The 22,589-nt window shown below is 48.8% G+C and overlaps 2 protein-coding genes across 2 annotated transcripts; one reads left to right on the top strand and one right to left on the bottom strand.

The window, feature by feature from the left end:
- The first annotated feature begins 255 nt into the window (after positions 1 to 255).
- slc31a1 (solute carrier family 31 member 1) lies at positions 256 to 11,924 on the top strand. The gene is made up of 7 exons (XM_033976103.2): positions 256 to 428; positions 1,209 to 1,316; positions 5,012 to 5,145; positions 5,970 to 6,042; positions 6,139 to 6,307; positions 7,180 to 7,234; positions 9,032 to 11,924. The coding sequence occupies exons 3-7, from the start codon at positions 5,014 to 5,016 to the stop codon at positions 9,176 to 9,178; spliced, it is 576 nt and encodes a 191-aa protein (XP_033831994.1). The 5' UTR covers positions 256 to 428; positions 1,209 to 1,316; positions 5,012 to 5,013; the 3' UTR covers positions 9,179 to 11,924.
- Positions 11,925 to 13,368: 1,444 nt separating this feature from the next.
- On the bottom strand, positions 13,369 to 20,277 carry LOC117379629 (uncharacterized). The gene is made up of 4 exons (XM_033976336.2): positions 20,273 to 20,277; positions 19,152 to 19,251; positions 15,693 to 18,977; positions 13,369 to 13,428 (listed from the first exon to the last, which is right to left on the bottom strand). Exons 2-3 carry the CDS (start codon positions 19,249 to 19,251, stop codon positions 15,694 to 15,696), a joined length of 3,384 nt encoding a protein of 1,127 aa, XP_033832227.2. The 5' UTR covers positions 20,273 to 20,277; the 3' UTR covers positions 13,369 to 13,428; position 15,693.
- Positions 20,278 to 22,589: the final 2,312 nt, after the last annotated feature.

Below are 22,589 nucleotides of genomic sequence, written 5' to 3'. Positions count from 1 at the left end.
AACAACATTATAACATTACATCATCACATTATAACATCATCACATCATCACATTATAACATCATCACATTATAACATTATAACATGTCTTAGACCCCAAAAGAGTCACTTTTGTCTAATATAGGACCTTAAAACTCCCCCGTGACCATAAAAATCAACAATAAAAGCCTCAGCGGATTATGAGCACGTGAGCGTCACCTGACCACGCGCAGTGACGTGGCTGACACACGGCCCAGGCGCGCTGACGTCAGACGCAGAGACGTGGAAGTGTGGAGTCTCGAGCGCAGAGGGTTAAATCTGCTCCGGAGAAGTTTGGTGATTTCTGCGGAACGTTTCACCGTTTGTGTGAAAACCCGACACAAGAACTACGAAATCTCACGAAATCTCACGAAAAACACAACAACGGAGCAAAACGCGCGAGATCTGAAGGTGAGAAAAGTGTTCTGAGTGTCACTGACCTCCACAAGAGTGTGGTCAGGGTTTGGACCTGGTTTAGACCTGGTTTAGACCTGGTTTAGACCTGGTTTAGTCCTGGTTTAGTCCTGGTTTAGTCCTGGTTTAGTCCTGGTTTAGACCGAGTTTGGACCTTGGTCTTGTTTATTTGTGTTTGTATTGTGCATTTTGTTGGAGATGTGCAGCCCGTGTGTCAGATGCCCTCCCTGTGTGTCAGATGCCCTCCCTGTGTGTCAGATGCCCTCCCTGTGTGTCAGATGCCCTCCCTGTGTGTCAGATGCCCTCCCTGTGTGTCAGATGCCCTCCCTGTGTGTCAGATGCTGCTCACACATTAAAAAAACACAAGGAGCCCGACCCTCATGCCCCTGGGTCACTCCTGACAAACAGGTCAAGGGGGTCAGACTAAGAGCGGGAGTCCAGGGAGTCGGTCTGTTCACCTCATGAGTCTGGGACCGAAAGGACGAGGTCCAGATACAAGAGGCAGAAATGAGTTTCCTCCTCAGGGCGACTGAGGAGCTCAGTCACACAGGAGCAGCTCAGAGTAGAGCCGCTGCTCCTCCACGTCGAGAGGAGCAGCTGAGGTGGTTCAGTCCTGGTTCAGTCCTGGTTCAGTCCTGGTTCAGTCCTGGTTTGGAGCCTGTTGTTCTAGAGGTGAGAGCTGATTGGCTGTTGCTCTGGGGAGGTTGGAGCTGATTGGTCGGTTTGTCTGGATTGTGATTGGTCAAAATTATCTGACCATTTTTTTTGTCTCCACAGATCCAGACCTGATCCAGACCTGATCCAGACCTGATCCAGACCTGATCCAGACCTGATCCAGACCTGATCCAGACCTGATCCAGACCAGGACTCCCTTCTTCTCCTCAGGTTGGTGAAAGTGCCCGTGGCTCCAAATGTTTAGTTTAAATCTGTCCTGTTGTGCTTGTGTCTTTATGGTTCTCATCTCTGTTATAATTTACACTTTTTAAATCACAAAATTCATCTAAAAACTCTTCATAAAACAAACAAATCCACTGACGTCCGTGTTATAAAACTGTGGTGTCCAGTGGAGCTGACGTCGCCGTAAACGTCGTCACACTAAAGCGCCGCTGTAGCGCCCCCTGTGGACAGACGCACGTCACACTAGAGCAGCACATTTTTACATTTGGACCAAAACGACGACGCGACGCTGAAGAATCTACGAGAATCAACGATTAAGCTAAAGCTAAACTGACCCGGTGTTCAGACGCCACACGCCACATTTATGAGTCCACAGTCCAACACCTCAAGGACGATAAGAGCTCACCTGAGACCTGGACTAGACCTGGACTAGACCTGGTTTAGACCTGGACTAGACCTGGACTAGACCTGGTTTAGACCTGGACTAGACCTGGTTTAGACCTGGACTAGTCCTGGTTTAGACCTGGTCTAGTCCTGGTCTAGTCCTGGTCTAGACCTGGTCCAGTCCTGGTCTAGTCCTGGTCTAGACCTGGTCCAGTCCTGGTCCAGTCCTGGTCCAGTCCTGGTCTAGACCTGGTCCAGTCCTGGTCTAGTCCTGGTCTAGACCTGGTCCAGTCCTGGTCTAGTCCTGGTCTAGTCCTGGTCTAGTCCTGGTTTAGACCTGGTCTAGTCCTGGTCTAGTCCTGGTCTAGACCTGGTCCAGTCCTGGTCTAGTCCTGGTCTAGACCTGGTCCAGTCCTGGTCCAGTCCTGGTCCAGTCCTGGTCTAGTCCTGGTCTAGTCCTGGTCTAGTCCTGGTCCAGTCCTGGTCCAGTCCTGGTCTAGTCCTGGTCTAGACCTGGTCCAGTCCTGGTCCAGTCCTGGTCTAGTCCTGGTCTAGTCCTGGTCTAGTCCTGGTCTAGTCCTGGTCCAGTCCTGGTCCAGTCCTGGTCCAGTCCTGGTCTAGTCCTGGTCTAGTCCTGGTCTAGTCCTGGTCTAGTCCTGGTCTAGTCCTGGTCCAGTCCTGGTCTAGTCCTGGTCCAGTCCTGGTCTAGTCCTGGTCTAGTCCTGGTCTAGTCCTGGTCTAGTCCTGGTCCAGTCCTGGTCTAGTCCTGGTCTAGTCCTGGTCTAGACCTGGTCCAGTCCTGGTCTAGTCCTGGTCCAGTCCTGGTCTAGTCCTGGTCCAGTCCTGGTCCAGTCCTGGTCCAGTCCTGGTCTAGTCCTGGTCTAGTCCTGGTCCAGTCCTGGTCTAGTCCTGGTCTAGTCACAGTTCCTTGTTCCTTGTTCTTTTGTCTTGTCAGATTCACTTCTGTTTCCTTCTGTGTTTGGCTCTAGCATGCTAACGCACACTTCCTGATTCTGTGACAGTAAAATGCTTCTTAACGACGCAGACAGAGCTCGACGTCGGTTTATATAAAATATCTGTCCTGGGGCACGTTTGGCTCCACAGGACGAGCACCGTCCAGCAGGGGGCGCCGGGGGACTGGCAGGTTAAGTGTCTTGCTTAAGGACTAGGGAAGTACTGATCCAATCCCAGACTGTGTAAGTGACGTGTTCAGACGTGACGACACCGAGAAAACACCTGAGTTTGACTTTAATTCATCTTTTATTTGGTTTGGACAGTGACGTGTCCATGAACAGACACGATTCAGCGAGACGTGAACGCCCCAGATTTAAACCAAACGACCATTTACACCTCCCAAAGGCGGAGGTCACGGGAGGGTCAACAAAAACTGCTCGTTTCACTCTCTGCTCGTTTCACTCTCTGCTCGTTTCACTCTCTGCTCGTTTCACTCTCTGCTCGTTTCACTCTCTGCTCGTTTCACTCTCTGCAGATTATTTTCCGGACCGTACGTCGCTCTGGAGAATAAGTGAAAAATGCACAATAAAGAAGAAAAACACACAGTCGCACTGGACGATAAGTCGTTTCTTTGGGGGATTTTATTTTAGAAAATCCGAGACAAATAACAGACATTTTATCTTTAAAGGCAAAATTTAATAACAATGAAATAGAGAACACCAGGCTGAACAGCAGTACAGTATGCTAACGCTAACGCTAACACGCTAACGCTCAAACTGTCTGGTGTGTTTACGTAACATATTAACAGTTCATCAGACGCTAACGTAACGTCCACAAACACAGAGACACTGAGTCTTTTCACTGATGTTTACTGAAGTCGTACAAACACACAAAACTGCACACACACACACACACACGACACACACCCCTACACACACCCCCCACCCCTACACACACACACACACACACACGACACACACCCCTACACACACCCCCACACACGACACACACACACACACGACACACACACACAACACACACCCCTACACACACCCCCACACGACACACACACACACACACCCCCCCACACACACCCACACCCACACACACACACACACACACCCCCCTACACACCCCGCCCACCCCTACACACACACACACACACGACACACACACACACACACACACACGACACACACACACACACACTTTGTCCTGTGAGAAAAATGGACAAACAAAAACTTTATATTTCACTTTTTAAATGTTACTCAAATAGTGTCTGTGGAGGAGACAGAGAGACAGAGAGAGAGACAGAGAGAGAGACAGAGAGAGAGACAGAGAGAGAGACAGAGAGAGAGACAGAGAGAGAGACAGAGAGAGAGACAGAGAGAGAGACAGAGAGAGAGACAGAGAGAGAGACAGAGAGAGAGAGAGAGAGACAGAGACAGAGAGACAGACAGAGATGATGTAACAGTTCGTGTGTTTTACTGTCAGACTGATCCAAACTTCCTCTAGTGTCAATCACATTTTAAATACTTCACATACTTTTATCTCTGAGTATTTGAAATACTTCACATACTTTTATCTCTGAGTATTTGAAATACTTCACATACTTTTATCTCTGAGTATTTGAAATACTTCACATACTTTTATCTCTGAGTATTTGAAATACTTCACATACTTTTATCTCTGAGTATTTTAAATACTTCACATGTTTATTTTGGTCTTGTTCATCTTTGTTTTTGGATTTTTTTTGTTTTCACCTGTTGGTCGCCTCCTCGCCTTCTCGCCCCCTCGCCTCCTCGCCCCTTGCCTCCTCGCCTCCTCGCCCCTCGCCTCCTCGCCTCCTCGCCTCCTCGCCTCCTCGCCTCCTCGCCTCCTCGCCTCCTCGCCTCCTCACTCCTCACTCCTCGCCTCCTTCCTCCCTTAAGGACACAGGACACAGTAAACAGATTAAGACACTTGACCTTTATTTAATTGTCCTAAACGCTGCGCTGTGATTGGCTGCAGCGCTTGTTCGGCCTCAGGGCCCGACGGCCAATCAGATTACGGCCGGGCGTCTGGATGCGGTTTCCGTGGTTACTGCGGTGATGCTGATGATGTCACAGGACGGCGAAACTTCGGGTGTTTTTGAGTCAGGTTTGAACAGACGCAGAGGAGCGCGGCGAGAGGCACAGACGGTAGGACTGATGCATTCTGGGAGTTTAAAGTTCAGACGTCAGGGTTAGTCGTGACCTTTGACCTGGACCTGGATTAAACCCGCCCCGTTCTTCAAACTGTTCAGATCTTTAGACGTGTTCGTCGTTTCTTCTCGCTGAGCCGCTGAAGTTGTGTTTGTTTTTCAGAAATGAATCATTCAAACATGGACCACAGTGGCCACGCCCACCACGACCACCACGCCATGACGGAGGCGCCCACCCTCACCACGCACGGAGGACACGGCGGGAACGGAGGCGACCACGGCGGACACATGGGCATGGTACGTTTAGTGTTAGTGCATGAGACCGGAGGAGGAGGAGGAGGAGAGGGGAGGAGAGGGGAGGAGAGGAGAGGAGGAGAGGAGGAGGAGGGGAGGAGAGGAGGAGGAGAGGAGGAGGAGGAGGGGAGGAGAGGAGAGGAGGAGGAGGAGCAGGAGGGGAGGAGGAGAGGAGGAGGAGGAGGAGAGGAGGAGGAGAGGAGGAGGAGAGGGGAGGAGGAGAGGAGAAGAGGAAGAGGAGCAGGAGGGGAGGAGGAGGAGAGGAGGGGAGAGGAGGAGGAAAGGGGAGGAGGAGGAGAAGGAGGAGGAGAGGGGAGGAGAGGAGGAGAGGAGGAGGAGGAGGAGGAGAGGAGGAGAGGAGGAGAGGAGGAGGAGGAGGAGGAGGAGGAGGAGGAGGAGAGGAGAAGAAGGAGGGGGAGGAGGAGAAGGAGGAGGAGGAGGAGAAGGAGGGGGAGGAGGAGAAGGAGAAGGAGGAGGAGAGGAGGAGAGGAGGAGGAGGAGGAGAAGAGGAGGAGGAGGAGGAGGAGGAGGAGGAGGAGGAGGAGAGGAGAAGAAGGAGGGGGAGGAGGAGAAGGAGGGGGAGGAGGAGAAGGAGGGGGAGGAGGAGGAGGAGGAGGGGAGGAGGGGAGGGGAGGAGGAGCAGGAGGAGGAGCAGGAGGAGGGTCTCACATGGTCCAGAGGAGGGTCAGAGGAGGGTCAGAGGGTGCAGAGGAGGTGCAGAGGAGGGTCAGAGGAGGGTCAGAGGAGGGTCAGAGGAGGGTCAGAGGAGGGTCAGAGGGTCAGAGGAGGGTCAGAGGGTGCAGAGGACTCACCGTGTCTTCCTCTAGGTCATGACGTTTTATTTCGGCTACAAAAACGTGGAGCTGCTGTTTTCTGGACTGGTCATCAACTCTCCCGGAGGTGACGCCCGTTTTGACGTGTTTTATTAAAGATCTTATGGCCGCGCTCTAGCCCCGCCCTCTAACCCCGCCCCTCTGCTCCCTCCCGTCCAATCAGAGATGGTGCTGGCGTGTCTGGGAGTCTTCCTATTGGCCGCTCTGTACGAGGGGCTGAAGATTGGTCGAGAGGTGCTTTTGAGGCGGAGCCAAGTGAACGTGCGCTACAACTCTATGCCCCTCCCAGGAAGTGACGGCACCGTGCTGATGGAGACGCACAAGACTGTGGGGTAGGACGGGTGGGGACGGGCGGGGGCGGGGACGGGGATGGGCAGTCTGTAGTGTGTCAGGTGGAGCGTGTCGGGTGGAGCGTGTCGGGTGGAGCGTGTCGGGTGGAGCGTGTCGGGTGGAGCGTGTGAGGTGGAGCGTGTGGGGTGGAGCGTGTGGGGTGGAGCGTGTCGGGTGGAGCGTGTGAGGTGGAGCGTGTCGGGTGGAGCGTGTCGGGTGGAGCGTGTGGGGTGGAGCGTGTCGGGTGGAGCGTGTGAGGTGGAGCGTGTCGGGTGGAGCGTGTCGGGTGGAGCGTGTGGGGTGGAGCGTGTGAGGTGGAGCGTGTGAGGTGGAGCGTGTCGGGTGGAGCGTGTCGGGTGGAGCGTGTGAGGTGGAGCGTGTGGGGTGGAGCGTGTCGGGTGGAGCGTGTCGGGTGGAGCGTGTCGGGTGGAGCGTGTCGGGTGGAGCGTGTCGGGTGGAGCAGATCAGTTGAAACAAAAGCAGAAATCGTCAGGTCTCACTCCACCATTTTGAGCTTTTGACATAATCCTCATATGATAAATGTCTCCTCCTCCTCCTCTCCCTCCTCCTCCTCCTCCTCCTCCTCTCCCTCCTCTCCCTCCTCCTCCTCCTCCTCTCCCTCCTCCTCCTCCCCCTCTCCCTCCTCCTCCTCCTCCTCCTCTCCCTCCTCCTCCTCCTCCTCCTCCTCCTCCTCTCCCTCCTCCTCCTCCCTCTCGCCCTCCTCCTCCTCCTCCTCCTCTCCCTCCTCTTCCTCCTCCTCCTCCTCCTCTTCCTCTCTCCCTTCTCCTCCTCCTCTCTCACTCCTCCTCCTCTCTCCCTCCTCCTCCTCCTCCTCCTCTCCCTCCTCCTCCTCCTCCTCCTCTCTCTCTTTCAGACAGAGGATGCTAAGCCCCGCCCACTTCCTGCAGACGCTGCTGCACATTCTACAGGTGAGTGTGTGTCTCTGTGTGTGTGTGTGTGTGTGTCTCTGTGTGTGTGTGTGTCTCTGTGTCTCTGTGTGTGTGTGTGTCTCTGTGTGTGTGTGTGTCTCTGTGTCTCTGTGTGTGTGTGTGTCTCTGTGTGTGTGTGTGTCTCTGTGTCTCTGTGTGTGTCTCTGTGTCTCTGTGTGTGTGTGTGTCTCTGTGTGTGTGTCTCTGTGTGTGTGTGTGTGTGTGTCTCTGTGTGTGTGTGTGTCTCTGTGTCTCTGTGTGTGTGTGTGTCTCTGTGTCTCTGTGTGTGTCTCTGTGTCTCTGTGTGTGTGTGTGTGTGTGTCTCTGTGTCTCTGTGTGTGTGAGTGTGTGTGTGTGTGTGTGTGTGTGACCAACTGTTCACTTAAAAAGACCAGACTCTTGTAATTTTCATCAGTTTCACTTCAACGATGAGACAGAATGAAAGATCCAGGAAATCACACTGTGGGATTTTTTATTTATTTCCAAATGATGTTATAAAATAAGTATTTGGTCAATAACAAAAGTTCGTCTCATACTTTGTTACATTCTCTTTGTTGCAGTGACAGGTCGTTTTCTGTCTCCAGAGGTTTTCTCTGTTGCTGTAGTTTGGTCCGTTCCTCCTGCAGATCTCCTCTAGAGCAGTGATGTTTTGGGAAAGATTTTCTATGAGGTTGAGATCTGGAGACTGGGCCACTCCAGGACCTTGAAATGTTTCTTACTCCACTCCTCCGTTGCCCGGGCGATGTGTTTGGATCATTGTCACGCTGAAAGACCCAGACACGTTTCATCTTCAGTGTCCTCACTGATGGAAGGAGGTTTTCACTCAAAATTTCACGATACTTGGCCTCGTTCATTCTTTCCTTTACACGGATCAGTCGTCCTGGTCCATTTAAAGAAAAACAGCCCCAAATCATGATGTTTCCACCCTCATGATTCACAGTAGGTCTGATGTTCTTTGGATGTAACTCTGCATTCTTTCTCCTCTAAACGTGACAAGTTTTTACCAAAAAGTTGTATTTTGGTTTGATCTGACCATGTGACATTGTCCCAATCCTCTTCTGGATCATCCAAATGCTTCTGTCAAACTTCAGACGGGCCTGGACATGTCCCGTCTTAATCAGGGGACACGTCTGGCACTGCAGGATTTGAGTCCCTGGTGGTGTAGTGTGTTACTGATGGTCCCTTTGTTCCTTTGGTCCCAGTTCTCTGCAGGTCATTCACTCGGTCGTGTGGTTCTGGGGTTTTTGCTCTTTGTTCTTGTGTCATTTTGACCCCACGGGGTCAGATCTTGGTGGAGCCCCAGGTCTTGGTCTTGTTCCATTTTGTAATACTTGCTCCACAGTTGATTTGTTGACTCCAGCTCTTACCTGTTGCAGATTGAGTGTTCGGGGCCTGGTGTCTACAGTTTTGTTTGTGGTTCCTTTGCTCTTTGGTCTTGTCCATAGTGGAGTTTGAGTCTGACTGTTTGAGGTTGTGGACATGTGTCTTTTATACTGAGGACGAGTTCAAACAGGGGCCATTAATACAGAGAACGAGTGGAGGACAGAGGAGCCTCTGAAAGAAGAAGGTACAGGTCAGAGACACAGATCTTGTGTTTGTAGTTGAACAAATACTTATTTTACTGAATTAATTCTAAATCCTCCAGTGTGATTTCCTGGATGTTTCGTTCTGTCTCATAGTTGAAAATGTCTCTGGTCGTTTTAAGAGTGAAAACAGTTGTTGGTTGAATAAATCCTGTTTTTCCTTCTGTACATGTGTTGTGTAGCGGTGTTAGTGTTGTGTGTTTGTTGTGTTCAGGTGGTGTTGAGTTACGTGCTCATGCTCGTCTTCATGACGTATAACGGCTTCCTGTGCATCGCCGTGGCGCTCGGAGCGGGCGCCGGATACTTCCTGTTTAGCTGGAAAAAGGCCATCGTAGTGGACATCACGGAGCACTGCCACTGACGCACCTGTCCCCAGAGCACCTGTCCCCAGAGCACCTGTCCCCAGAGCACCTGTCCCCAGAGCCCCTGTCCCCAGAGCCCCTGTCCCCAGAGCACCTGTCCCCAGAGCACCTGTCCCCAGAGCACCTGTCACCAGAGCCCCTGTCCCCAGAGCCCCTGTCCCCAGAGCACCTGTCACCAGAGCACCTGTCCCCAGAGCACCTGTCCCCAGAGCACCTGTCCCCAGAGCACCTGTCCCCCCTCTGCTGATACAATCATCTCCTGTAGCACCAACAGGGGGCGCACTCAACATGTGTGCAACTGGCCACTTTATTAGGTACAGCTCAGTGCCTTTAGTCCTGGATTAGTCCTGGTTTAGTCCTGGTTTAGTCCTGGTTTAGTCCCGGTTTAGTCCTGGTTTAGTCCTGGTTTAGTCCTGGTTTAGTCCTGGTTTAGTCCTGGTTTAGTCCTGGTTTAGTCCCGGTTTAGTCCTGGTTTAGTCCCGGTTTAGTCCTGGTTTAGTCCCGGTTTAGTCCTGGTTTCTCTAATATTGTGGCCAGTTGTTTGTCTGAAGCTTCAGAAAACTCCACGTTCAGTTTGACTTTTTCATCTCGAATCCACAAAAACTCGACAGGTCGGACCCACAGACTGAACATGACAGAGCTAACGCGCTAGCATACACTGTTTATATAAATGGACAGAGCTAACGCGCTAGCATACACTGTTTATATAAATGGACAGAGCTAACGCGCTAGCATACACTGTTTATATAAATGGACAGAGCTAACGCGCTAGCATACACTGTTTATATAAATGGACAGAGCTAACGCGCTAGCGTACACTGTTTATATAAATGGACAGAGCTAACGCGCTAGCGTACACTGTTTATATAAATGGACAGGGCTAACGCGCTAGCGTACACTGTTTATATAAATGGACAGAGCTAACGCGCTAGCGTACACTGTTTATATAAATGGACAGAGCTAACGCGCTAGCGTACACTGTTTATATAAATGGACAGAGCTAACGCGCTAGCGTACACTGTTTATATAAATGGACAGAGCTAACGCGCTAGCGTACACTGTTTATATAAATGGACAGAGCTAACGCGCTAGCGTACACTGTTTATATAAATGGACAGGGCTAACGCGCTAGCGTACACTGTTTATATAAATGGACAGGGCTAACGCGCTAGCGTACACTGTTTATATAAATGGACAGAGCTAACGCGCTAGCGTACACTGTTTATATAAATGGACAGAGCTAACGCGCTAGCGTACACTGTTTATATAAATGGACAGAGCTAACGCGCTAGCGTACACTGTTTATATAAATGGACAGAGCTAACGCGCTAGCATACACTGTTTATATAAATGGACAGAGCTAACGCGCTAGCATACACTGTTTATATAAATGGACAGAGCTAACGCGCTAGCATACACTGTTTATATAAATGGACAGAGCTAACGCGCCGTCATGTTCCAAACAGGAAGTGGTCATGATGCACTTCCTGCTCCGTCGACTCTGGCTCCAGTTCATTTTCTGTGTACCTGCTGTTGACAGTGTTGCTAAGTTCCCGCTCACGGCTAAACCAGCTCTGTGGAGAGGACGCTCAGAATTATTAAACCTTCAAAGCCTCACTCCTGATTGGCTCGTTCGTTGCTCCCGATGAGCCGCCGCCTGAGCTTCATTTGAGCCGGACGCTGTGGTGACGTCATCCTCTCGGTCTGACGTCTCTTCTTTTGCAAAGTGCCTTGGGGCCTCTCTCAGGGGCCCATCTCTAACAGCACACACTTTTACACCTGATGCCCTTCCGCAGACTCTACAGCTCTTGACCGTTGTTCAAACACGTGGCCTTTTCTCTCAAACTGAACGTGGCGTCCTCTGTTTAAAAAGCACTTGACCCTTTAAGGAAACACTTGACCCATCAGCCAATCAGGGCCCTCTGCTCTGAAGCGTCTGATTGGCTGTTTGTTGGTGATGTGGTGTTTGCGCTCACAGGAGCCAATCAGAAAACAGTATTTATCACTGTTTAAATAGATTAATTTATTAGCTTTAGACACTAGCTGTTTACATTTGGTCTAGTCCCGGTCCAGGCCCGGTCCAGGCCCGGTCAAGTCCTCGTTTCTGATCGACCGGATTAAACGTCGCTTTCGTTGTTTTTTATTTTGTTTTGGATCAAACTCTTAGTTTTTCCGATGATCCGTTTGTGGCGTTTACGTTTGAGATTTCAGCGTTTTGTTTGGGTTCTGTCCAGATTCCACAGTCGTTCCTCTGATGCTCGTTCATGTCGTCTCGGAAACTCAGAGATTCGTACGGAATCATCCGACTTCCCACCGTCCGACGCTTCCGCACCAGTTTCCCAGTGAAACTCCGACACGAATTGCGTTTGTTCCCGTTTTTTCCGAGTCGGATCTTCTGAGCGTTGGAGATCACATGAACGCAGCATCACCCACGTTCCTCCGCCCTCAACGCGGCTGGACACGCCTCTTTCACCATATATGGACCAATCAGAGCGCACGCCTCAGCTCCACAAGCCTCTGGTGCTTTGTGCCAAGATGTGTCTGAAGAAAAGAACAGACGGGAGGGCATCTGACACACGGGACACAGGGGAGGGCATCTGACACACGGGGGAGGGCATCTGACACACGGGGGAGGGCATCTGACACACGGGGGAGGGCATCTGACACACGGGGGAGGGCATCTGACACACGGGGGAGGGCATCTGACACACGGGGGAGGGCATCTGACACACGGGGGAGGGCATCTGACACACGGGGGAGGGCATCTGACACACGGGGGAGGGCATCTGACACACGGGGGAGGGCATCTGACACACGGGACACGGGGGAGGGCATCTGACACACGGGACACGGGGGAGGGCATCTGACACACGGGACACGGGGGAGGGCATCTGACACATTGAGACGTCGGTGCTTCTGCCTTAAACGAGTCGGGTCTGTTATTTTCGCGTCTTCTTCTTGATGAGCTGCTGTTTTTCTGAGGGAGGAACAGAAACGCTGCTGTGGAAACTCCGCCTCTTCACTTGAAATGATTTGTATTTGATTTTAAAAGAAGTAAATGTGTTTTTATTGGCCAGAGCTGGAGGTGGGCGGGGTTTGGTCGGTGTTTGGACCAATCAGAGACAGGGACAGGTTACTGTTTGTGATGAAGGAAATCGTCTAAATGTTTGTCTGAAAATGTCTGGTTTATGTGAAAACAATGTTGGAATCATGAGAAAAATATCAATAAATGTTATTCAAAAGAAACGGTGTCAATATTTCCAGAATTTAAATACTTTAAAGGTGTGACGCTAACTGTAGGCACTGCTCTGTCTGTGACTTTAATCTGAGTTTTATTTTGACACAATCTGAGCATAAAGAGCCGATTTAAACTCCAACAGCTGATCTGTGCTGTTAAACACGCCCCTCTCAGATAACTTTACAGTCACAAGCTAGCATTAGCATTAGCATTAGCATTAGCATTAGCCAACAGTTTTTCAGTGAGTCACATTCACCTCTTTGTGTAAAATCAAACTCCTAAACAGGACCAAATCTTGAAAGACGTATTGAAAAAATATTTTGTCTGTGTTCACTAATGTGTGCGTTGTGTCACTATGGCAACTGCTGAACATTTTGTCATAGACATGCATGTAGAGCTCCCCCAGCATGAACGTCACCGTGAGTGAACAGGGCGGATGTGAGATTGAGTTTGATGTGAGATTAAATTAAAAACTCGCTGTATCATGTTTATATCAACATTTATTTTATCCAATTCTAAAAACGTGTAAAACACAAATCACTTCCATCTGTTTAATGATTCTGAACAAAAGTGAACGTTTGATTCAACATGAGCCTCGACTCCTGTGTCTGTGGCTCTTAACAGTAAAACAGTAAAAACACATTTAACATCTGAGACGTGACGAGGAAACATCAGGTGAGAGAATCGAGTCATGTGGCTCTTTAAATCCACTTTCTCACCACGAGTTTGTCCAGCACAATTCAACACAGTGATTCAAAGAGTTTACAGAATAAGAACGAAAAATCACAAAACAACAAATCAAAACAAATGATCAGTCGTCTCCTGGACACAAAATGATCACCTCTAGATTAATATTCTTCATTTGAAGGTTTTACAGACAATAAAGCAACAACACGAAACATCCTGATCCAAAATAAAACTTAAAATCAAAGTCTTCAAAGTCCGAGCGACGAGGACGAGACGAGGACGAGACGAGGACGAGACGAGGACGAGACGAGGACGAGACAAGAACTGAAAGAGACAAAAACAGTTTGATCAAATACAACATGAAGAGTGTGTGTGTGTGAGTGTGTAGGGGTGTGTGTGTGTGTGTGTGTGTGTGTGTGGGGGGGGGGGGGGGGGGGTGTGGGGGGGTGTGTGTGCCCTGTTGAGTAAATTTCACTTTCAGTCTGTTCTGTCTGTTATAAGTTAAATGTTTTTTCTTTAAACGTTTGGCTGGTGACCACAGACTGAATAAACACTGAAGAAAATAAGTATTTGAACACCCTGTGATTTTTCAACTTCTCACACTTATAAATCATGGAGGGTCTGAAATGTTCCTCTTAGGTCCATGTCCCTGTGAGAGACATGATCTATAAAAACATCTGGAAATCATATTGTATTTTAAAATAATTTATTTGTATGTTACTGTAGCAAATAAGTATTTGAACACCTGTCTATCAGGTAGAATTCTGCCCCTCCTGTTACTCCACCTTTAAAAACTCCACCTCCACTCCACTTATTCTCCTAAATTAGAAGCTCCTGTTTGAGGTCGTTCGCTGCATAAAGACACATGTCCACCCCAGACAATCAGTAAGACTCAACTACTGACATGGACAAGACCAAAGAACTGTCAAAATGCACAAGAGACAAAACTGTAGATCTCCTCAAGGAAAGGGCAAAGGGGAAGTGCCCAGCAGCTTGGAGAAAATGGAAGAAGATAAACATGAGTCAATCTCCCTCGGACTGGGGCTCCATGTGAGATCTGACCTCGTGGGGTCAATGATCCTAAGAAAGGAGAAGAATCAACCCAGAACTACACGGGAGGAGCTGGTCAATGAAAAGAGCTGGGACCACCGTTTCCACGGTTACTGTTAGTAATACACTAAGACGTCATGGTTTAAAATCATGACACAGAAGGTTCCCCTGATTAAACCAGCACATGTCCAGGCCCGTCTGTTTGACCAATGACCATTTGGATGATCCAGAGGATCATGGGAGAAAGTCATATGGTCAGATGAGACCAAAATAGAACTATTTGGTTTTAATTCCACTTGCCGTGTTTGGAGGAAGAAGAATGATGAGAACCATCCAAAGAACACCCCTACTGTGAAGCATGGGGGTGGAAACATCATGCTTTGTGGGTGTTTTTCTGCACATGGGACAGGACGACTGCACTGTATAAGGAGAGGATGACCAGGGCCATGTATTGTGAGATTTTGGGAACAACCTCCTTCCCTCAGAGCATTGAAGATGAGTCGTGGCTGAGTCTTCAACATGACAATGACCTGAAGCACAGCCAGGACAACCAAGGAGTGGCTCTGTAAGAAGAATATCAAGGTTCTGGAGTGGCCCAGTCAGTCTCCAGACCTAAACACAACAGAAAATCTTTGGAGGGAGCTCAAACTCTGTGTTTCTCAGCGACAGCCCAGAAATCTGACTGATCTAGAGAAGATCTGTGGAGGAGTGGGCCAGAATCCTGCAGTGTGAGCAAACTGGAGAAAAACTGCAGGAAACGATTGACCTGTGTGCAAACAAAGGCTACTGTACCAAATATTAACACTGATTTTCTCAGATAATACTCAAATACTTATTTGCAGAAGTAACATACAAATAAATTATTTAAAAATCATACAATGTGTCTGAGAGTTGTAATGTATAATATTTTTTCCTTTAATAAAGTACAAATTACAACAAAAAAAAAAAAAAATAATAATCATACAATGTGATTTCCAGATGTTTTTTTAGATCATGTCTCTCACAGGGACATGGACCTGAGAGGAACATTTCAGACCCTCCATGATTTCTACTCATAGGGTGTTCAAATACTTATTTGCCTCACTGTATCTCTGGACAGAGCTAACCTGTTAGCCACGTGCACCAAACAGGAAGTGATCATGGTGCACTTCCTGCTCGACTCTGGCTCCAGTTCACTCTCTGTGTATAAACTGTGTCTCTCTCTGTCTCTGCTGCTTCAGACTCGTCATTTTGGACTTCAAATATTTTTATTTCACTATTTTGTCTGTAAATCGAGATAAACCAATGAGGCGCCTTCTTTCCCTGAGGTGACTCCTGCTAGCGTTAGCAACAGGTTTGATTGACAGCGTTGCTGAGCGTCTGCACCTATAGAACTGGATTTACAGTAACAACCTCTGCAGTACAACACGTCACCACCAGGGACAGTCCTGAGCACAGCTCACTGTTAGCACCTAAACATGTCACACTAAACACGTCTTACATTTGATTTAAAGAAAATAAGAAGCTAACGGTTTTAAATAGACTTTGTTCAGACTGACCTCAATGAGGGGCCAGAATCTCCTGCCCGGTGCCGACTTGTGTGAGCAGTTCGGCCTTCTTCTTCTCCTCCTCCAGGGCCTCCACCCTCTGCTTCCAGCCCGGCTCTCGCTGCTTCTTCTCAGATTCGATGAGCAGGTGGATGTAGTCTGGAGTGGACAGGGGGTTGGGCTTCAGCGCAATCTGACTCAGACGGTATATGAATTTAGTGGCTTCCTGGACCATGTCAGTAACGTTGTCCTTGAACCGATGATATTCCTCTTTCAGTTTTGAGACCAAGTTTTGCACAGTCATCTTGTCCTTGGTTCCCTTCAGGTACTTCTTCTTGATCTCCTCTGCGGTCTTCTCCTCGATGACTTCTTTGTACTCCCATCTGTACTTCTGGTTGTAATGATCACTCCAGATGCATTTTCCTGGGCACTTCGTGCAGTACCCGTTCTGATCCATGGCGGCGCAGCCTTTCTTGGCGCTGTCGTCGGCAATGCCACATGGGTAATGGCACGTGTGGTGGCACTTCTGGCAGTTGGTGATGTAGTTTCCTGTTCCTGAGATGTCTTCTTGAACAGGCTTTATGACTTTGAGAGAGACCATGAAGTCCTTGTTTCTCTCGATCTCGGCCTCGTGCGTCTTCATCTGTTCCTCAGTCTGTTTGATCTCGTCCTGTTTGGATAACCCCTCTTTGATTTTCCTCTGTAGATCTTCCACAGTTTCCTCTAGCTGCTTTCTCTCTCTCAGCACCTCTTTGGTCAAAGTCAGACTCTTGGGCTCAGTCTTGTGCAGGGCATCAAAAAAGCTCCTCATGCTGGCTTTCCCCATGTTCCAGAACATCTCATCGAACCCCACCACAGAACTCTGGTTCTCTGCGAACAGCGCCGAGTTGTTGAACTTGTAGTGCGCGGGTTTTCCGTCATCGGCTTTGGGGCACGGGACTCCTGCCACTGTGATGGCCTCTAGAACCGGAGGCAGCTGTCCGTCTGCGAAAGTCACCAGAACCCGGATGTTCTCGGCCACATCATTCCCAAAGATGGAGAGGACAGAGTCGAACACGTAGCGCTGAGTGGCGCTGAGGCGAGGAAGAGCAGATTGAGCTACGAAGCACACGGCGTGAATGTCGTTCACCCCAAAGTTGCCGGAGAAGAGTTTTTGGATCTGCTCTGTGATCTGTTGGTCTCGCTTGATGCCTCGAGTGTCTCCAAAGCCCGGCGTGTCGATGATGGTCAGAGAATAGTCGATCATGAAGCCGTGGTCAAAGTTGATTTTATAAACCGTCACCTCCGATGTCTGACTCTGAGCCTGTGACTTCTTCTCCTCCACTACCAGCTTGAACCTGTAGGGGTCAGTCCACTGCACGCCCAGGATGTAGTTGATCATACCGTTGATGAGGGTGGACTTGCCCGCTCCCGTGGCGCCCATCAGCATTATGGTGCAGTTACTCTTCCCGGGGAAGTCGGTGCCGTAGATGAACCGCTGGCAGCCTGGGATTTCTATACTATCTCTGGTCAGTGGAAGCTTCAGTATCTGCAGAGATCCTTTGGTTTCTATGACTTCACAGGTTTTCTTCAGCTCCTCCGTGAGGCGTTTGGGGCCCTCGGGTTCAGGAGCCGTTTTTATGGACTTGAGTTCTGCGGCCGGTCCCAGACCCACTGCAGTGACGGCTCTCAGTCTGAAACTGTACTCTGTGTCTGCGCTCAGGGCGCTCACTTTGACTAACCCCGTCTGAGTCTCAGACAGCTGCCACTCTCCTCCATCGCTGTACTCCAGCCTGTAGCCCGTCACCGTCTCTGCCCCCCATGTGGGGGCGCTGAAGTGCAGAGTCAAACTGTTGTGGGTTACATCGTCCACACTGATGTTCTCAGGCTTTGAAGGGGGCTCAAAGTTATCACTGACTTCAAATCCTTCTTCGTAATGGTAGATGGTTGAACCTTTATGGGTCTCATCCTTAAAAGCCACTGCCAGAAACTTAACATCCTGATTGTCACTGTTGGCCTCAGCAAAATCTCCAAAGAGCTTGGCCTTGGTCCTCACGGCCTCTCGGACGTCTTTGTCGCTGTACCACTGCTCCATCTCCAGGTCTTTGGGCCGAGGGCTGAGCTGTTCTGAGCCCTTTAAGTACTGACTTAAGGCAGAGAGATAGGGCTCCTCAGTCTCCAGGGAGGTGAAGACAAAGCACACAGTGTTCTTCACATTACTGGACCTGTCGTCCAGGTCATCCTGAGAGGAGAGGACCTCTGTGTTCTTCATCAGGTGACAGAAGGTTTTGATGAGTTTGGCCTCTTTGACTTTGCACCTCACCCACTGGTTCAGACAGTCGTGACTGAACGGAGATGCAGCTCTTTTCCTGAGTATCTCGGCGAGCTCCGCCTCCTCCTCTCCTCCTCCGCGGATTGATGGCAGCCTCTGAGCCAGAACGCCCTGCAGTCCCAGCTTAAACTCGGAGCACAAGCCCATGAAGGTTCTGATCTTCGTGACTATCTGAGGAAACTGCTTTAACTCTGTGCTGTTCAAAACATCTCGACACCTCATGTCCAAGTCCTCTAAGTGCTCCAGAGTCCTCTCCACCTCAAACACCAACCCCACACTGACCTGCCGCACCAGGCGAGCTGCTGCAGAGTCCAGTGAGGTGAGGGGCAGTAGCCACACTTTCACCGGCACCGCCTTCTCTCCGTTTGGGCCAAGCAGTTTGGGCAGATCCTGGTAAACCTTCATGGCGTCTTCAAACGTGACCGGGTTCTGACTCAGGCTGAAGTCTCCATGGAATTTGCAGGAAAATTTCTGGACCTTTTCTTTGTCCTTGTCCTCCATCTTCAGAGCTCCTTCCCCCTCGATGGAGATGCAGGGGATCTTCTTAATGATCACCTGGAGCTTTCCCTGAACGTCTTGGAGGTTCTCAGAGTCAGACACCTCTCGGTCGAACACAAAGAAGGCCTGAGCGCCGTACAGAATGGCAGTGACAACGTGTGTGGCCAGCCCTTTCTCAAACACGTCTGGGTGCATGATGTTTCCTGCTCCAAGCTGGTTCATGGTCAGCGCTCTGAAGCATGTGGTGGTTTTGTACTGCAGAGTGACTCTGGCCTGCTGTTTGGAGGTCTTTGTGTCCTTCAGGTATTTAGCAGAGCCGTCGACCGTGATGAGGCCACTAAAGAAACTGGCCTTGAGTGAGGCGTCCACACCCAGAGAATTGGACTTATCTGAAATGGAGTCTGACGCCAACATCTCAAACTCACTGTTGGGCTTCAGCGTCTCTGTCATGTCCTGCTGCAGCTTCTCATGGTCCCACAGCGTCATGCCTGAAACACAGAGGAAGCCTCATTTAGATAAAACCTCAGACTGTATATATCAGTGGACACAGCTTTTATTTCACTATTGTGTCTGTAAATCAAGATATGAACATTAATAACAAGCAACCCCCTGACAAACAGTATATATATTTAAATAAAGATGTAGGCCGACGAGTGACTGACCTGGCACCAGTTTGTCTGCTGTGGCGTCGTACAACATGCCCAGTTTAAAGGGACGGCCCAGAGCCGGCATCTCCAACGTCTCACCTCTCACACACTCCATCTGAAAAACATCAGGATCACACCGTCAGCCACCTGAAGAACATCAAGCACCTGAAGAACATCAAGCACCTGAAAAACATCAACCACCTGAAGAACATCAACCACCTGAAGAACATCAACCACCTGAAAAACATCAACCACCTGAAGAACATCAACCACCTGAAGAACATCAACCACCTGAAGAACATCAACCACCTGAAAAACATCAACCACCTGAAGAACATCAACCACCTGAAGAACATCAACCACCTGAAGAACATCAACCACCTGAAGAACATCAACCACCTGAAGAACATCAACCACCTGAAGAACATCAACCACCTGAAAAACATCAACCACCTGAAGAACATCAACCACCTGAAGAACATCAACCACCTGAAGAACATCAACCACCTGAAAAACATCAACCACCTGAAGAACATCAACCACCTGAAGAACATCAACCACCTGAAGAACATCAACCACCTGAAGAACATCAACCACCTGAAAAACATCAACCACCTGAAGAACATCAACCACCTGAAGAACATCAACCACCTGAAGAACATCAACCACCTGAAGAACATCAACCACCTGAAGAACATCAACCACCTGAAAAACATCAACCACCTGAAGAACATCAACCACCTGAAGAACATCACACACACACCCACTGCACAGAGACACGCCCACTGCTCACACAGACCATCTGAAACAACCAATTCAATTCATTTTACACAACAACACACAAAAACAAACAACACACAACAACAAAACAACACACAAAAACAAAACAACACACAAAAACAAACAACACACAAAAACAAAACAACACAAAAAAACAAAACAACACACAAAAACAAACAACACACAAAAACAAAACAACACACAAAACAAAACAACAGGAAAAATCAGACAAAACAAGAAAAATCAGCCAGACGAGGAGGAGGGAGGGGGGCAGAGGAGGAACCAGTGTGAGAAAACAAAGAATCCACAGAGACAGACGACAGACAGAGGAGCAGAGGACAGTGGGTTTTACTCACGGCAGAAGCAGAGGACAGTGTGTCTGTGTCTGAGCATCTGCAGTTTTATCTCCTCTTGACTGGGAGGAGCTCACACTTAGCCCTTCCTCCTCTTCCTCCTCCTCCTCGTCTTCCTCCTCCTCCTCTGTGAATATCAAACTTCATACAAACAAAACAAACCAAATACCTGCACAGATACATTTAAACAATATAAAATCCTGCTCCACACATTCAGACCTCCTCCATAACCTTGCACCTCCAAACCTCTCAGACCTCCTCCATAATCTCGCACCTCCACACCTCTCAGACCTCCTCCATATTGCCACACCCACTCGCTCTCTCTGCTCCTCTTCCTCTCTCCATCTCTCTGTTCCCTCAGTCCGGCTCGTCACCGTGGGGAGCAGGGCCTTCAGCCGCTCTGCTCCCCAGCTCTGGAACTCTCTCCCCCCTGACCTCCCCCCTGACCTCCCCCCTGACCTCCTCAACACTGACACACTCTCACACTTCAAATCCAAACTCAAACTCCACGTGTTCAGACTGACATGTTCTTTATAATCCACACCTGCTCTGTCCTTTTCAATGTTTTTATCTGAATGTTTTTAACTGTATGTTCTTAAATGTTGATTTTAACTGTCTGTATTTGTATATATTGTATGTGTATATTATATTGTATGTAAGTTGACCTTGAGTGCCCAGAAAGGCGCCCTATAAATAAAATGTATTATTATTTAAACTTTAAAAATAGAGAATATAAAAATAAACTGTCACTGTCCTGCCTCAGTTCCAGTTTGAGTCGGATGATTTCCAGTAAACTCTGTGACTGATAAGAAAAGCTCCTCCTGACACAAAAAATTCAGAAGAAACAGGTTCGACTTGTCTCAGGCAGAACAGTCGAGGTGGTAGTAGTAGCAGTAGTAGTAGTAGTAGTAGTAGCAGCAGTAGTAGTAGTAGCAGCAGTAGTAGTAGTAGCAGCAGTAGTAGTAGTAGTAGTAGTAATTGTAGTTATAGTTGTAGTAATGTTGGTACTTCTCCCTGAGCTGTTCATCTAAGATTAAATATGTGACATCATCTGAAATTCAAGCATGTGATGAAGTGACAGACTCAATAAATAAAGTTTGTTTATATCATCTTAAAAAAATACAAATACAATGATTTTCAAATCATTTTCAACCTTTAATGAACTGAATAAACTACAAAGACATGATATTTAATGTTCAAACTGATAAACTTTATTGTTTAATGCAAATATTCACTCATTTTTAATGTGATGTCCACTTTGTGAACAACTGTGTGAGCAAATAGTCCAACAGTCTGAGAACGTTTCACTGTAGAACTGCAAGGAATTTAGAGATTTCATCATCTACGTCCATAATATCATCAAAAGATTCAGAGAATCTGGAGAAATCGTAAACAACAAGGCCCAAAACCAACACTGAATGCCCGTGACCTTCGACCCCTCAGGTGGTACTGTATTAAAAACATGAATGTGTAAAGGACATTACCACATGGACTCAGGACACTCCAGGAAAACACTGTTCATATGTACATCTCCAAGAGCAAGTTCAAACTGGACCGAGAGAAAAGGACCATCAGGACTGTTCTCAAAGTTCAAAAGCCTCTGATGGTCTGGGGGCGTGGTCATGGTCTAGGGTGTGGTCATGGTCTGGGGGCGTGGTCATGGTCTGGGGGTGTGGTCATGGTCTGGGGTGTGGTCATGGTCTGGGGGCGTGGTCATGTTCATGGTCTGGGGGTGTGGTCATGGTCTGGGGGCGTGGTCATGGTCTGGGGGCGTGGTCATGTTCATGGTCTGGGGGTGTGGTCATGGTCTGGGGGTGTGGTCATGGTCTGGGGGCGTGGTCATGGTCTGGGGGTGTGGTCATGGTCTGGGGGCGTGGTCATGGTCTGGGGGCGTGGTCATGGTCTGGGGTGTGTTACCTCAGTGTGTCTTCGTAGTAACAGGTGCAGTTCTGGACTGTCCTGTCTGTCCCACTGAAAAGGCTCATTATGAAACACAGAATACGACACAGAGACCCCAGACGTTCATCAAGAATGAGAGAGGATTCCTCCTGCAAAGCCTCAACAGTCAGAGTCCTCAGCTCTAAACACTTATTGATTATTGTTAAAAGTAAAGGTGATGTAACGCCGTGGTAAACATGCCCCTGTGCAGCTTTATTTACATAAAAACAATAAAGTTTATCAGTTTGAACATTAAATATCATGTTTTTGTTTTTTATGCAGTTCCAAATACAGTGAGGCAAATAAGTATTTGAACACCCTGTGATTATAAATCATGGAGGGTCTGAAATGTTCCTCTTAGGTCCATGTCCCTGTGAGAGAC

Source organism: Periophthalmus magnuspinnatus, chromosome 12 (genome assembly GCF_009829125.3).
Source record: "Periophthalmus magnuspinnatus isolate fPerMag1 chromosome 12, fPerMag1.2.pri, whole genome shotgun sequence".
In the NCBI taxonomy this organism is placed as follows: Eukaryota; Metazoa; Chordata; class Actinopteri; order Gobiiformes; family Gobiidae; genus Periophthalmus; species Periophthalmus magnuspinnatus.
This window is presented reverse-complemented; position numbering and strand designations above follow the sequence as displayed.